Genomic DNA, 14,340 nt, shown 5'->3' on the forward strand with positions numbered 1-14,340 from the left:
ATAAGATCTCTATACCTGGGTTGTAGCGTTCGATCGCTTACCTTGTAGTAGTTCTTCAGGTATTCGCATATAAATGCTTCTAGCTCACAGAGGTTACAGAGCCTCATGTTGTCTAGTCTGAAGATTGCTTCCTGCTGTTCGATGCTATTTGTTTCCTCGAGAAAAGCATTATGGTCTTTTCCTAGGAATTCTTGGTATAAAGCCTGAACGAATGCTTCTAAGTATTCGATTCCGCTTCTGTCTAAGTCTATAGGGAAAATGAGGTATTTTGCCCATCTGGCAACATTTCCTGTTAATGTTACCATAATGGCTTCCCTTATTGCATTTGGGTCATTCGTAACCCTGCTTAGGTATTCATTCGCGTATACTAGTACTTTCATCTCATTGTACCATTTCTGGATTCTGATATTCTGCTCTTGATCAGATCCACAATCGAGATTCAAGGCTCTAGTGTTAGTTATTCCTTCGGGTATTTTTTCTACTGGGATATTTTGTGTCCTAGTAGATCCTGAAGTGGTCGTGGGTCTTCTTCTGTCTTCTCGTGGGATTTCTTCTGGGAAATTCGCACTTGTTGTTCCTGATTCCGCCGTTCTGTCCATGAACATTCGGTGTCTTGTGGATGTCTCGGGGATATCTTCTGGTTCTGATCCTACGTCAGATGCCGATGATTCGATCTTTAACTCATTGAAATGTTCCTCTATTTCCTTGAGTAAATCTTCGTCAAAAGGTTGTTGACTATTCGTTTCCTCTATAGAAAAATTCATTTTTTCTATCTTTGGGGGTACCTAGTATAACCGAATACGAATGGTTGTACTGTTTCCCTCATAGGTTGCTTCTGACCTATGTACCTAGTTCTTGGTTCTTCTTCCAAGTCTTCTTCTGGGAATGATACCTTTTCTCTCCTTCTTGGTAGGGAAGATGGTTCTGGTATGCTTTCCCTTTGTTTATATTGATCTGGTGCTGTTTTGACGGCTCTTCCATTGAATGCGTCTAGAAGTTTTTTGAACTCTTCTTGGCATTTGCAATCTTCTCCTTCTTTGATGATCTTGGCTGTTGCCGTTTCGATATAGTTCTTCATTTCCATTTCGTGTTTGTTCAGGATATTTTTCATGTCTTTGGCAAGATCAATTCGTAGATCTGCCACTTGTCTGGTGATTCTCTTTTCGAGCTCTTGTAAGTCTATCAGGAGTTTCTTGACTTCGTTTATGGATCCTTGGATTTCTTTGTTGACTTCAGAGAGTGACATGTTAAATCTTGTCGTTTAAGATTTTAACTGTCCTTTGTATGTCGTTCACCACGTTAGTTAGTTCCTTGATTTGTTTTTCCAAATCCTTGAACTTTCCAGACTCATTCCTTCCTAGAATGTTCTCAAGCTTGTTTTTTATTTCGTTTAGTGTTTGTGAGTTGTCCTCACTCCCACTAGTTTTTTCGATTTCCTTAGTGAGGGAATCGATTTTATCATTGTTATTGTTTATCGACCGTTCGAGTGGTGATAAATCAATTTTGTTTTTTAGTTTGTTTGTAGTTCTTATATAGTTTTCTCCCAACAAGGCGTTTGCGTTGTTAAGAGCATAACCTATATGAACTATATTTTCGTTTATAGTTTTTCCTTCCCATTGTCTAACAAAAAGGAATTTCCTATCTGTTTTATTATCCCTCCTTGGGATATATTTTTGTATGTTGTCTTGGTAGTAATGAGGTTTAGTTATATCCTCCATTACTATTCCAACCCTATTGAGGATCTAATAACCTCTACGTTTTTGTTTATCCTTTCTATATTTCTCCTAAGGTCTTCTGACCTAAAGGGTTCTATTTCTATGTTTCTTTCTATGTGATTTTCAGGTGTTGAGGTAGAGAATCTAGCTGGTTGGCTTTCTAGCGCATGGTCTCTAGGATTATACCTGATTTGTCTGCTAGAACTGGCTCTTTCTAATGTTGGCCGTCTAGAGTTTCTTTGTCTAAGTTCTTCTAAGAGTTCCCTATTGGTTTCCCTTATTCGTTCCTCTTCTATGAAGGTTCTATTAGGCAAGGTTTTTTCTGTGATATCCCTAAAGATGTCGTTTATTTCTAAATGGTCATGATCTTTTTTAATGTCTAGACCTGATTGGTTGCTAAGTGTTATGCCCATGACGTATTTTATGGTTATGGGCGAGTTGCCTTCTTTCATAAGGTTTTTCTTTTGGAAGTTGTAATCTAGGATTAAAACATCCTGTATGTTTCTGTCTGTAATAGCTATGGAATATCCTGGATATACCGTGAACCCTATTTTCTTGTAGCATAGGTTTCCCGATATTTTTCCTAGTATACTTTCGTCATAGTTTCTGATTCTCCCATCTCTGACAGTCACTCCTATGGGTGTGTCTAAGCCTTCTCTAAAAAGGGCTTCTATGAGAATTTCTATTCCTCCTACATGTAGGAATTTTATACTATTTCTTTTCTTTTTATCAATCTGATTGAAAACGTCATTAATCTCCTTCTTGGTGATTAATTTCATGCTATTAGATTCGTCTATTCTAGTAGCGTATTCTTTCGTGATGATGTTATAATAAACGTGTCTTTGTCTTAAGTGTAGAGTTTTACTTAATTTCGTGAAAACTCCGGGTTGAAAAGTAAGTTCTTTCTTCTCGAACTTATGTTTGATTATCTCTTTAAATTTATCTTCAGTGAAGACCATACTTAAAGAGTATTCGTTCTGATTATCAATTTCCTCTGTGAATTGATTATCACTATTCTTGGTTATGTTTAGTAATTCTGTTTCCATGGCTCTGATACCAAAAATTCCTAGGAAAAGACCATAATGCTTTTTCTCGAGGAAACAAATAGCATCGAACAGCAGGAAGCAATCTTCAGACTAGACAACATGAGGCTCTGTAACCTCTGTGAGCTAGAAGCATTTATATGCGAATACCTGAAGAACTACTACAAGGTAAGCGATCGAACGCTACAACCCAGGTATAGAGATCTTATATTTGATAAGATGCCACACGGTTTTGGAATAAACCTAAAAGCAAGTTTCCCAAATTCGACCTATCCCCAAACAATTGGAGGAGCCATTAGATCGATAAGGGGAAAACTTCTCATGACCTGTAAGGAAATAACAGAAAAGAAGAAAGTCAGGAACGCTATAAAGAAATGATATTGTTGTGAAAAACAGGAATTCACAATAAAGGATTTTGGATGTAAGAAACAGAAAGAAAAAAGAAGAGAACCATACAAGAACTATTACTACAGAAAACCTTACAACAAATACAGAAACAAGAAGTATCGGAGTTTCAAGAAATACTCCACAGAAAGATACAAAAAGGATTTCAACAATTCGTATAGAAAACCCCAATTCAGGAAGAAATTCTTTAGGAGAAGACCTGAATGGAAGAAAAAATGATAGTGTCGTATTTTTCTTTGATAATTTCTTTTCTTATCTGTAAAATGTTTTGTATCATTTTTCTGAAAAATTCAATTTTCCTCTCTGTTAACATGTTTTGATATTTTAGTTCTTCTTTTGTCCAAATGTGTCGGACTTCGTTCTCAAAATTTTCTTGTTTAATTTTTATGGTTTCAATTCCTCTTCTTAAAACCTGTTCAAATTCTTCGTTTATTTCAAGGTTGTCCTCGAAATCAACATCGTTTAGTTTGTCAAAAACTGTTTCCATTATGAGGTTCGTATTATATACCTGAGACAGTCTTCGTAGTTATGAAACTAGAAGTCTAATTCTCGAAGGTATCCTCTTATATATTTTTGGAAAATAGTTCAGTTTTGTTTTAAATTATTTTCTTTAATTGTTTCCAAAACTTTCATCATTTTGGTTATTAAGTATAATTTCCATGCTAAGTTTTCTTCTTCTTTTTCTCTAATAACTCCTGTTATTTTGTATGTCTTAATAAGTTCCCTTAAGTTACTTATTAGGGGTTGTTTAACTAAGTGTAATTCAGATTTGAACATCCTGTTGGTGTTCATGTTTGATTCAAAATCTATTTCACATATTTTTTGTACGACTATCATTATTTCTTCATACATGTTTTCTATCAAAATAGTTCTAGAAGTAAAAGTTCAAGATACTTTCGATATGTAGTTCGAAGCTTCTTCCCCTCTGGTACTTTATGCTTCTGTACTTTTCTGGTATCCTCCAGAATTTTACTTCCTTCCGGGTTGATAGATCTGTATGGTTTAAGTATATTTCGGTGTGATCTCAAGGATCTGGGTGGCTAAATGCCAGAACTTGTATCTTTATTTCTTAAGAGAATATTACAGAGATTTTTCTTGAGTTGGCTTGTTTTTTAGAGGGGTGCCTAACTCTGAGAAATGAACTCGCTTTTATAGGTGAGGGATTGGAATCAAATAATTGAAGGGTCAAGTGTCCCTTCGAAAAAGTAAAAGCCATACTTGGCTCTTCGAAAAAGTAAAAGGTAAAAGGTAAAAGGCCTAAACAAAGTGGCCGACAAAAAATAAATGGGCGTGGGCCCTTACAATAATTTACATTTAGTTTTACATCTTATGCGGATGCTTTTTATCGTGGTGTGGTCCACGCTGAGGATAAGATTTCATATCTTATCTTTTCCTTTGTCGTTCTTCTTTTCGCCGACTGGTGGGGTCGGTGATGACGTTTCTTCTTCGTCACTGGCTGACGTTGTTGATGTCGATTCGTGTATCCTGATGCAGTAGAGGCACCGGTGGTCCATGGGCGGACTGTTCATGTCGTCCATGTCGTTCAACTTTACACATAGTAAGGCGCGTGTGAAAGTTCCTCCCATTCTCTGGTTGTTGCTGAGTATGTGGTCTTGAAATTCGGATATCTGTTCAATGGATGTTTCCTCTATTTTCTCTTTGCTTCCTATGGTCATCAGAATGTTTTCTGATACCAACTCGGCTCTGAGTTTTGTGTCGAGGTTGATCCTGGAGATTGCTCTGAGAATGTTGATGGCGGCTGAGGCTCTGAGTTCAGTCACCGATTCTGGTTTGAGATCTCCTTTTGGTTCGTTTGAGGCGGCGAGGGCCGCTGATGGTCGAATCTTGACGTAGAATACTGGTTCGATGTATTCATTGTCTTGATTGTTCCAGTCTGCGATGGTAGACATAATGTCCAGTACGCATTCCTTTCTTCGTGTGACTCTGAGAAACTTCTGGACATTCCTGATTATGCCCTCCGGTAGAAGTTGTATTTCCTTTGCGTTCTCCGAAACCTGAATCATCGTGATAAGACCGATGTCAAAGAATCTTCGAACTATAGTCGGGTCGACTCCTATGCGGGTCTTAAGTCTGGATATGTCAGCTCCGTCTGTTGTTTGGACCGTTGCTGTTTCTCCGTTCGTTAGCTTCCGGATGCTGTTGGCGTCTTCGAAGAAGCTATGGATTGTTGGTTTGGCTATTTGGATTTTTGGTTCTCTTTTCTCTTCTAGGTTCATCCTGTGAAGATCAATGAGTTGTTTGTTTCGGTTTCCTGGCCTAAGGCTTAGTCTTGGTCTAAGGCTTGGTTCTTCCTTGGGTTTAGGCTTTTCTAGTGCCTGTTTGTAGTCTCGTTCTTCTTCTATGATCTTCGAGAGACTGGTAATCTTCCTAACTTGGTTTACCTGTTTCTGGAAATCGTTTGGGGTAAGTAGTGTCATAGGTTTGACGGGTGTTGGAGTAGGCTCTTTCTGGTCTGAGGTGGTTTGTTTTGTGTTTGAGGTAGTGCTTGATTTTCCTCCTCCTTCCTGGGGGATTTCAAACATCCTGAAAACTGTTGGGGTAATCCCCACCTTTCTTTCTAGGCGATGAACCTTCTGGATCAACGCTTGTCTTTTGCTGTTTGCGTCTATCATGAATTCTTCATATTCTTCTATAGCTTGTTCCAACTTTTGTTTAAGTTCGTCCATGTTCATCGTCTGTTTCCTGCGTTTAGCAATTGTACCTGTGTTAATCTCCTTCTCATCATAACGTGAGATGATTCTCGACCAATTTTCATTTGTATCGAGGGTTTTTATAGACTTATCCTTGTCCTGTTTTATACCGTTTTCTCGGTGAATCGTATACGATCTCTTTTTATATGTATATTTGGGTTTATTAATACCCATAATTATTTGGACATTGTTGGTTATTATAAACCTAGTCCCCTGGTCTCCACTCGCGTGTTAGACAATCCGGTAGAGAATTGTCAGTACCTGCAATGTGGTTAATTTCGTATTGATACTCGGCTAGTTCGAGTTGCCATCGTATCCATCTGGACCTGGATCTTGCAGATCTTTTGTCAAACTTCATTTTCTTAAAATAAGTTAGATTGTTGTTATCTGTCCTTATTAAGAAAGGTTTTTGAATTATGTGTATTTCGAATTTTTTAACCGTCTTTAAAATGGCTAATAATTCTTTTTCATTCGAATGATAATTCAAGGTGGCTCCAGAGAAGGATCCACTTGTGTATTTACACAACTGTTCTTCTTTGTGTATTTTTCCCTTTGAATTTTTTAATTCTTCAAAAGTTTTTTCTCCTGTGTAAGCTTTTAGACATCCGGCCCAGTATTGGTCCGAAGCATCTGTCTCAATGATCATAATGTCATTGGGTTTTGGGAAGTGTAGATTTGGTATATTTTTCAGAATCTTTATTTTGACTCCGTCAATATACCTGGTATCGGATTCTTTCCAATTCCATTTGTAGTCTTCTTTCAACATTGTTTGTAAAGGTTTTCTTATTTCTGAAAGATTCTTAATATATCCCTCAGCATAAGTAAGAATTCCTAAAAATCTTTGTAATTGTTTTTTATCACTAATCTTACTTGGAAATTCTGACATCTTTGTAAGAATGTGTGGTTGTAAGGTGTAATTTCCTTGTTTGATGGTTAGTCCTAAGTAATCAATTTCCTGTTTGATGAAAACTGATTTTTTCTTACTAAGGATAATTCCATCTTTTTCACAAAGGTGTAAAACGAATTTTACGTCTTTGTAGTGTTGTTCTAATGTATCAGAATAGATTAATACATCATCTATATACACGCAACAGAATTGGGTGTAAGGTTTAAAGTTTTCGTCCATGAACCTTTGGAAAATACCTGGTGCTTGCTTTAATCCGAATGGTAATACATTCCATTGGAATAATCCTTGTGGGCAGCTGAATGCTGTGACTTCTCTTGAATCGGGGTGCAGTTGTATTTGCCAGAATCCTGACTTGCAGTCGATTGATGAGAAATGTTGTTTGCCTCTAATGTAGCTTAGTAGATCTTCCTTATGCGGGATCTTGTAAGCGTCCATCTTGGTTTTTTCGTTAACTTCCCTATAGTCTATGACCAGTCTTTTGTCTGTCGTATCCTTTTTTGCGACGTAAAAGGCTGGTGAACTATGTCGTCCTTTTGACACTTCTATCAATCCTTGGGATAAAAGTTTGTCAATTTCTTTTTTGAAGATTTCTGTGTCTTCCTGGTTGACTCGCCTTGGTGGTTGGTCAATCGTGTCATCTTCTTCCTTTAGCTCAATCTTGGCTTGAAATCTCTTTCGTTTGATTGATTGATCTTGAGGGTTTTCCGAACAAAGTTTTTCGAATAGCTCCTCAATCTCATTTTCTTCTTGGCATTTGTTAAGGAACAAATGACATTCTTCATCAAATGCGTCCCAAAAATTGTTGTCGTTGTCGTTTTCTTCCAAGACGGCAATGTTTTCTGTTTTAACATTTTTGTTCTTCCTGTAGTCTTTAAGAAAATCTTGTCGTCCGATTTTCTTGGCTTCTCTGACTTTAGGTATGCATATCCTTGACTTATCCTTTTTCAAGATAAAATGATCATTTGTCTGAATGGTAGGTTGGTGTTTTAATAGGAAGTTGTTTCCTACTATAAAATCCAATCCTGATTCAAATTGATATATCGTATCAATCGTGAATTCCATTCCCTGTATTTCAACCGTTTGGTTTACAATACATTTTGTGATCGCTATGCTTTCTCCATTGGCAATTTTTGCCACTAAGGTCTTCTTAGTGTCTTGCCAGGCTGTTTCCGGAAATATGTGCTTTGATGCTATGCATAAAGATGCTCCTGTATCTATCAGGGCATGCACATGAAATTTCTTGTGTCCTTTGTGTTTCAATCCTACTGGTATGTAGATTGAGTTTGGGTTCGTGATGTTGTGCATACTATGGATTCTATTCATCTTCTTCGTTTTCTTGTGAAGAGGATTCTGTGGATTCCTGACTGATTCTAATTTCTTCCTCTGTAGTTTCTTCTTCTGATTCGGAATAATCTATGTAGAGAATTTCTTCTTTATCCTCTATTATATTATCTTCTATAGGGTATATGTCTAGCATTCTTAAGTCTTCTAGATATTTTACCCTATTCTTCCAGTTTTGATTGTCGTGTCGGGTTGCTCTTACCGGGCATTCATTTGCGTAATGTCCTTGCTCATTACAGAGCCAACATCTGCAGTCCTTTCCCTTTCCTTTCGGGCATGGGGGTTTTTTCTTCCATTCAGGTCTTCTCCTAAAGAATTTCTTCCTGAATTGGGGTTTTCTATACGAATTGTTGAAATCCTTTTTGTATCTTTCTGTGGAGTATTTCTTGAAACTCCGATACTTCTTGTTTCTGTATTTGTTGTAAGGTTTTCTGTAGTAATAGTTCTTGTATGGTTCTCTTCTTTTTTCTTTCTGTTTCTTACATCCAAAATCCTTTATTGTGAATTCCTGTTTTTCACAACAATATCCTTTCTTTATAGCGTTCCTGACTTTCTTCTTTTCTGTTATTTCCTTACAGGTCATGAGAAGTTTTCCCCTTATCGATCTAATGGCTCCTCCAATTGTTTGGGGATAGGTCGAATTTGGGAAACTTGCTTTTAGGTTTATTCCAAAACCGTGTGGCATCTTATCAAATATAAGATCTCTATACCTGGGTTGTAGCGTTCGATCGCTTACCTTGTAGTAGTTCTTCAGGTATTCGCATATAAATGCTTCTAGCTCACAGAGGTTACAGAGCCTCATGTTGTCTAGTCTGAAGATTGCTTCCTGCTGTTCGATGCTATTTGTTTCCTCGAGAAAAGCATTATGGTCTTTTCCTAGGAATTCTTGGTATAAAGCCTGAACGAATGCTTCTAAGTATTCGATTCCGCTTCTGTCTAAGTCTATAGGGAAAATGAGGTATTTTGCCCATCTGGCAACATTTCCTGTTAATGTTACCATAATGGCTTCCCTTATTGCATTTGGGTCATTCGTAACCCTGCTTAGGTATTCATTCGCGTATACTAGTACTTTCATCTCATTGTACCATTTCTGGATTCTGATATTCTGCTCTTGATCAGATCCACAATCGAGATTCAAGGCTCTAGTGTTAGTTATTCCTTCGGGTATTTTTTCTACTGGGATATTTTGTGTCCTAGTAGATCCTGAAGTGGTCGTGGGTCTTCTTCTGTCTTCTCGTGGGATTTCTTCTGGGAAATTCGCACTTGTTGTTCCTGATTCCGCCGTTCTGTCCATGAACATTCGGTGTCTTGTGGATGTCTCGGGGATATCTTCTGGTTCTGATCCTACGTCAGATGCCGATGATTCGATCTTTAACTCATTGAAATGTTCCTCTATTTCCTTGAGTAAATCTTCGTCAAAAGGTTGTTGACTATTCGTTTCCTCTATAGAAAAATTCATTTTTTCTATCTTTGGGGGTACCTAGTATAACCGAATACGAATGGTTGTACTGTTTCCCTCATAGGTTGCTTCTGACCTATGTACCTAGTTCTTGGTTCTTCTTCCAAGTCTTCTTCTGGGAATGATACCTTTTCTCTCCTTCTTGGTAGGGAAGATGGTTCTGGTATGCTTTCCCTTTGTTTATATTGATCTGGTGCTGTTTTGACGGCTCTTCCATTGAATGCGTCTAGAAGTTTTTTGAACTCTTCTTGGCATTTGCAATCTTCTCCTTCTTTGATGATCTTGGCTGTTGCCGTTTCGATATAGTTCTTCATTTCCATTTCGTGTTTGTTCAGGATATTTTTCATGTCTTTGGCAAGATCAATTCGTAGATCTGCCACTTGTCTGGTGATTCTCTTTTCGAGCTCTTGTAAGTCTATCAGGAGTTTCCTGACTTCGTTTACGGATCCTTGGATTTCTTTGTTGACTTCAGAGAGTGACATGTTAAATCTTGTCGTTTAAGATTTTAACTGTCCTTTGTATGTCGTTCACCACGTTAGTTAGTTCCTTGATTTGTTTTTCCAAATCCTTGAACTTTCCAGACTCATTCCTTCCTAGAATGTTCTCAAGCTTGTTTTTTATTTCGTTTAGTGTTTGTGAGTTGTCCTCACTCCCACTAGTTTTTTCGATTTCCTTAGTGAGGGAATCGATTTTATCATTGTTATTGTTTATCGACCGTTCGAGTGGTGATAAATCAATTTTGTTTTTTAGTTTGTTTGTAGTTCTTATATAGTTTTCTCCCAACAAGGCGTTTGCGTTGTTAAGAGCATAACCTATATGAACTATATTTTCGTTTATAGTTTTTCCTTCCCATTGTCTAACAAAAAGGAATTTCCTATCTGTTTTATTATCCCTCCTTGGGATATATTTTTGTATGTTGTCTTGGTAGTAATGAGGTTTAGTTATATCCTCCATTACTATTCCAACCCTATTGAGGATCTAATAACCTCTACGTTTTTGTTTATCCTTTCTATATTTCTCCTAAGGTCTTCTGACCTAAAGGGTTCTATTTCTATGTTTCTTTCTATGTGATTTTCAGGTGTTGAGGTAGAGAATCTAGCTGGTTGGCTTTCTAGCGCATGGTCTCTAGGATTATACCTGATTTGTCTGCTAGAACTGGCTCTTTCTAATGTTGGCCGTCTAGAGTTTCTTTGTCTAAGTTCTTCTAAGAGTTCCCTATTGGTTTCCCTTATTCTTTCCTCTTCTATGAAGGTTCTATTAGGCAAGGTTTTTTCTGTGATATCCCTAAAGATGTCGTTTATTTCTAAATGGTCATGATCTTTTTTAATGTCTAGACCTGATTGGTTGCTAAGTGTTATGCCCATGACGTATTTTATGGTTATGGGCGAGTTGCCTTCTTTCATAAGGTTTTTCTTTTGGAAGTTGTAATCTAGGATTAAAACATCCTGTATGTTTCTGTCTGTAATAGCTATGGAATATCCTGGATATACCGTGAACCCTATTTTCTTGTAGCATAGGTTTCCCGATATTTTTCCTAGTATACTTTCGTCATAGTTTCTGATTCTCCCATCTCTGACAGTCACTCCTATGGGTGTGTCTAAGCCTTCTCTAAAAAGGGCTTCTATGAGAATTTCTATTCCTCCTACATGTAGGAATTTTATACTATTTCTTTTCTTTTTATCAATCTGATTGAAAACGTCATTAATCTCCTTCTTGGTGATTAATTTCATGCTATTAGATTCGTCTATTCTAGTAGCGTATTCTTTCGTGATGATGTTATAATAAACGTGTCTTTGTCTTAAGTGTAGAGTTTTACTTAATTTCGTGAAAACTCCGGGTTGAAAAGTAAGTTCTTTCTTCTCGAACTTATGTTTGATTATCTCTTTAAATTTATCTTCAGTGAAGACCATACTTAAAGAGTATTCGTTCTGATTATCAATTTCCTCTGTGAATTGATTATCACTATTCTTGGTTATGTTTAGTAATTCTGTTTCCATGGCTCTGATACCAAAAATTCCTAGGAAAAGACCATAATGCTTTTCTCGAGGAAACAAATAGCATCGAACAGCAGGAAGCAATCTTCAGACTAGACAACATGAGGTTATGTCCGAACCTCGCTGAATGCATCATTTATGTTATGGTAGAGGCACACCATCTCAGCTTGCAAGCATAATAGGGTGGACTCGAGTGGATGGTGGTAAGGTTCAATAAAGGAGTAATAAAACAAATATGCACAGGTAAAAACAAACAAGGAAAGAAACCGTAAACTCATTTCTTTCTTCCCAAAAGTAGAGACAACAAGGCTGTAATGAGGAGGGGAAGACGTACCATACAGATATGTAAACTTTTAGGGTTTGGTATTTTGACATTAGTGGCCAATGAATTCTAATTAAATTATAATTTTTTTATGAAGCAAAGATCTATGAAAAGCAATATGTGTCATAGCATATCACAAATTTATTACAGTAATAATTGACACATTGCAGTGCACCAAACAAGAATAGTGCCAGGGTAGTGTTGTACGTAGTGGAGGATATTCTGAATAATAAAATCTCAAGAGGAGCTAATATGAACTTTACTATACAAAATAATACTATAAAAGATAGATCAGCATAATAACATGGTAGATATTATTCCAAAATAATAATAATAATAATAATAATAATAATAATAATAATAATAATAATAACATGCTAGATATCAATACATCATACCATAAGAAAGAAACAAAATTCGTAGAAGTAAGAATACTTGAACAATAATTTTAGTCGTTATTTAGGAATATAAAAAAAAAAATATTTTGTTTAGAACGTACGGTTGGAAATACTCTCCACAGAAGATGGTTAAGATAAGTATCTCTCCATTTGGATTAGTAAAAACTGAGTTGATATTTTTATTTACGCATTAAAAGCTTCACTTAACTATGTCTTACAATAGCGTTCGTATTTTTATGTTAATGCTAGTAGTAGAGTATGAAATATCTAATCAAGGTAAAACGTTAAATCTTGGTCGGTGATGTTTTTAAGATGTCTAATTAATGAACGATTATAACATAGATATATAAGTCACTATGATGGCCATATTAAAGTTGATGTAAATATTGAATTTGACTTGGATCTAAAAGTTAAGAGTACTTTAATTTGTTATTTCATAGTTAATTGGATTATATACTTAGTTTTTAAGAGTTTGTAATATGATCATTAAGAGGTGGGATTAAAATATGGAATCTTGCGCTCGTTAAATAGAGGTGATATTTGATCGCTTAAAGATCGAATTCATCACGAAATAATTGTGAATTTTTTCATGATGTAATCATGATATTGTGAATTTTTTTCATGATGTAATCATTGACTGAATCGCCGCTTCGGAGTCAATGATACTTAAGGTCAAAATGTATCACAAGTTGTATCCAGCTAAAATACACTACATTTAGAAAATTTCGTTATGTATGTCTGGTAGTGAGTCTAATTTAACTAATAAGCGTCAAAAATTTAAAACTCCAAATATATGCGCTTTGTTACTTAAATTTCTTACACATAGTGTTTTCAAATTAAATTTCAGAACTCTTCACTCTCACTCATTCTCACTCACTGATGGAGATATTTTGTTCAAAGAAATACTCACACGACGCAAGAGCACATGTCGTCGAGTAATAGAAATGCATAAAACACGAATATTGATTCCACGAAGGATTTGGACAATTTTCGATGTAAACTCATTAGCTTTTCTTTTCAAGTTATGCAAATGTAAAAATGGGAGGGTTTTTTTTTTTGTTTTTTTAGAGTTAAACTAATTTGAATGCAATAGTAAATAAAAGCGATTAATAACGATTAAAAAACTATAAGAAAAACAAGGGGTGCGACTTTGTTAGTTCATCGACTCGGTTGGCTTTGGTAACGATTCTAAGGTCCTGTTAGAGTGGGAAAACTTAATCTAAATCCCCCTAAAATATCCACTAATCTCTGTTGAGTCTTTAGTAATCTAGCTACTTGATGAACTTACACCTCTCGATTTGGGTCTATTAAAACAAACAATGGTATTTACCCCGGGATTTTAAGCAACTACATTTACCCATAGTCTTTCTATAGCTCTAGGTAGGTTAATGGTGGGACGAGTAGAGCTCGCTAGTTTATTACCTCTCGCTTTCCAAACTAGCATATGGATTCACTAAAGAGATATAGCTAGACTAATAGAGATAACACACAACCCAACCCCATAGATTTTCACTATCAAACTCAACCACGAAGCACAATTCTAATCAAAGGATTAGCCAACCATAATAAAGTCACTAACTACGTCGCACCCCTTTGACTATTTAGCTACTCGTGATTTTAAGAAAACAAAGAAAAATATATATATGAGAAAAAGAAACAAAGCAAGAAATAGAGAAGACATTAAATGCTAACTTCAACAACCAACAAAAATTGCATTATCTCTAACTCAAAATCTCAATATTTAACTCAAGAAAGCAATAAATCAAAAAGATGATAATATTCAATGCTCACAACAACCATACAGCTAACCAAGTTCAAAAGCAATAAAGAAATGAAGATGAGTTCAACTAAGAAAAATAAACAAAAGAGAAGGGAAAAGAGTAAAACATTAGAGAGATTATGATGATAGAGAGGGTTATTCCTCCAATCCTTTTTCTTGTTCAATCCAAAGCTCAAGAACTTCAAATTTTCTCCCAAAATCCTATGTCTCAAAACTAAACGCTAAAAATGAAGTGTAATGTCTTACAATGACCTAACCAAGAGTA

At 36.1% G+C, this 14,340-nt stretch overlaps 1 protein-coding gene across 1 annotated transcript; it reads right to left on the bottom strand.

Moving 5' to 3' along the window:
- Nucleotides 1-6,821: 6,821 nt before the first annotated feature.
- On the bottom strand, nt 6,822-8,086 carry LOC149384761 (uncharacterized). The gene is made up of 2 exons (XM_089626158.1): nt 7,018-8,086; nt 6,822-6,829 (listed from the first exon to the last, which is right to left on the bottom strand). The coding sequence occupies exons 1-2, from the start codon at nt 8,084-8,086 to the stop codon at nt 6,822-6,824; spliced, it is 1,077 nt and encodes a 358-aa protein (XP_089482284.1).
- Between the last annotated feature and the right edge of the window lie 6,254 nt (nt 8,087-14,340).

Source organism: Urtica dioica, chromosome 9, assembly GCF_054948205.1.
Source record: "Urtica dioica subsp. dioica isolate 48M chromosome 9, U.dioica_male_clone48M_v1_H2, whole genome shotgun sequence".
NCBI classification, from domain to species: Eukaryota; Viridiplantae; Streptophyta; class Magnoliopsida; order Rosales; family Urticaceae; genus Urtica; species Urtica dioica.

Excerpts from the sequence above, each read along its gene's own strand:
- LOC149384761 (XM_089626158.1), bottom strand. The coding sequence starts at position 8,086 with ATGCACAACATCACGAACCCAAACTCAATCTACATACCAGTAGGATTG.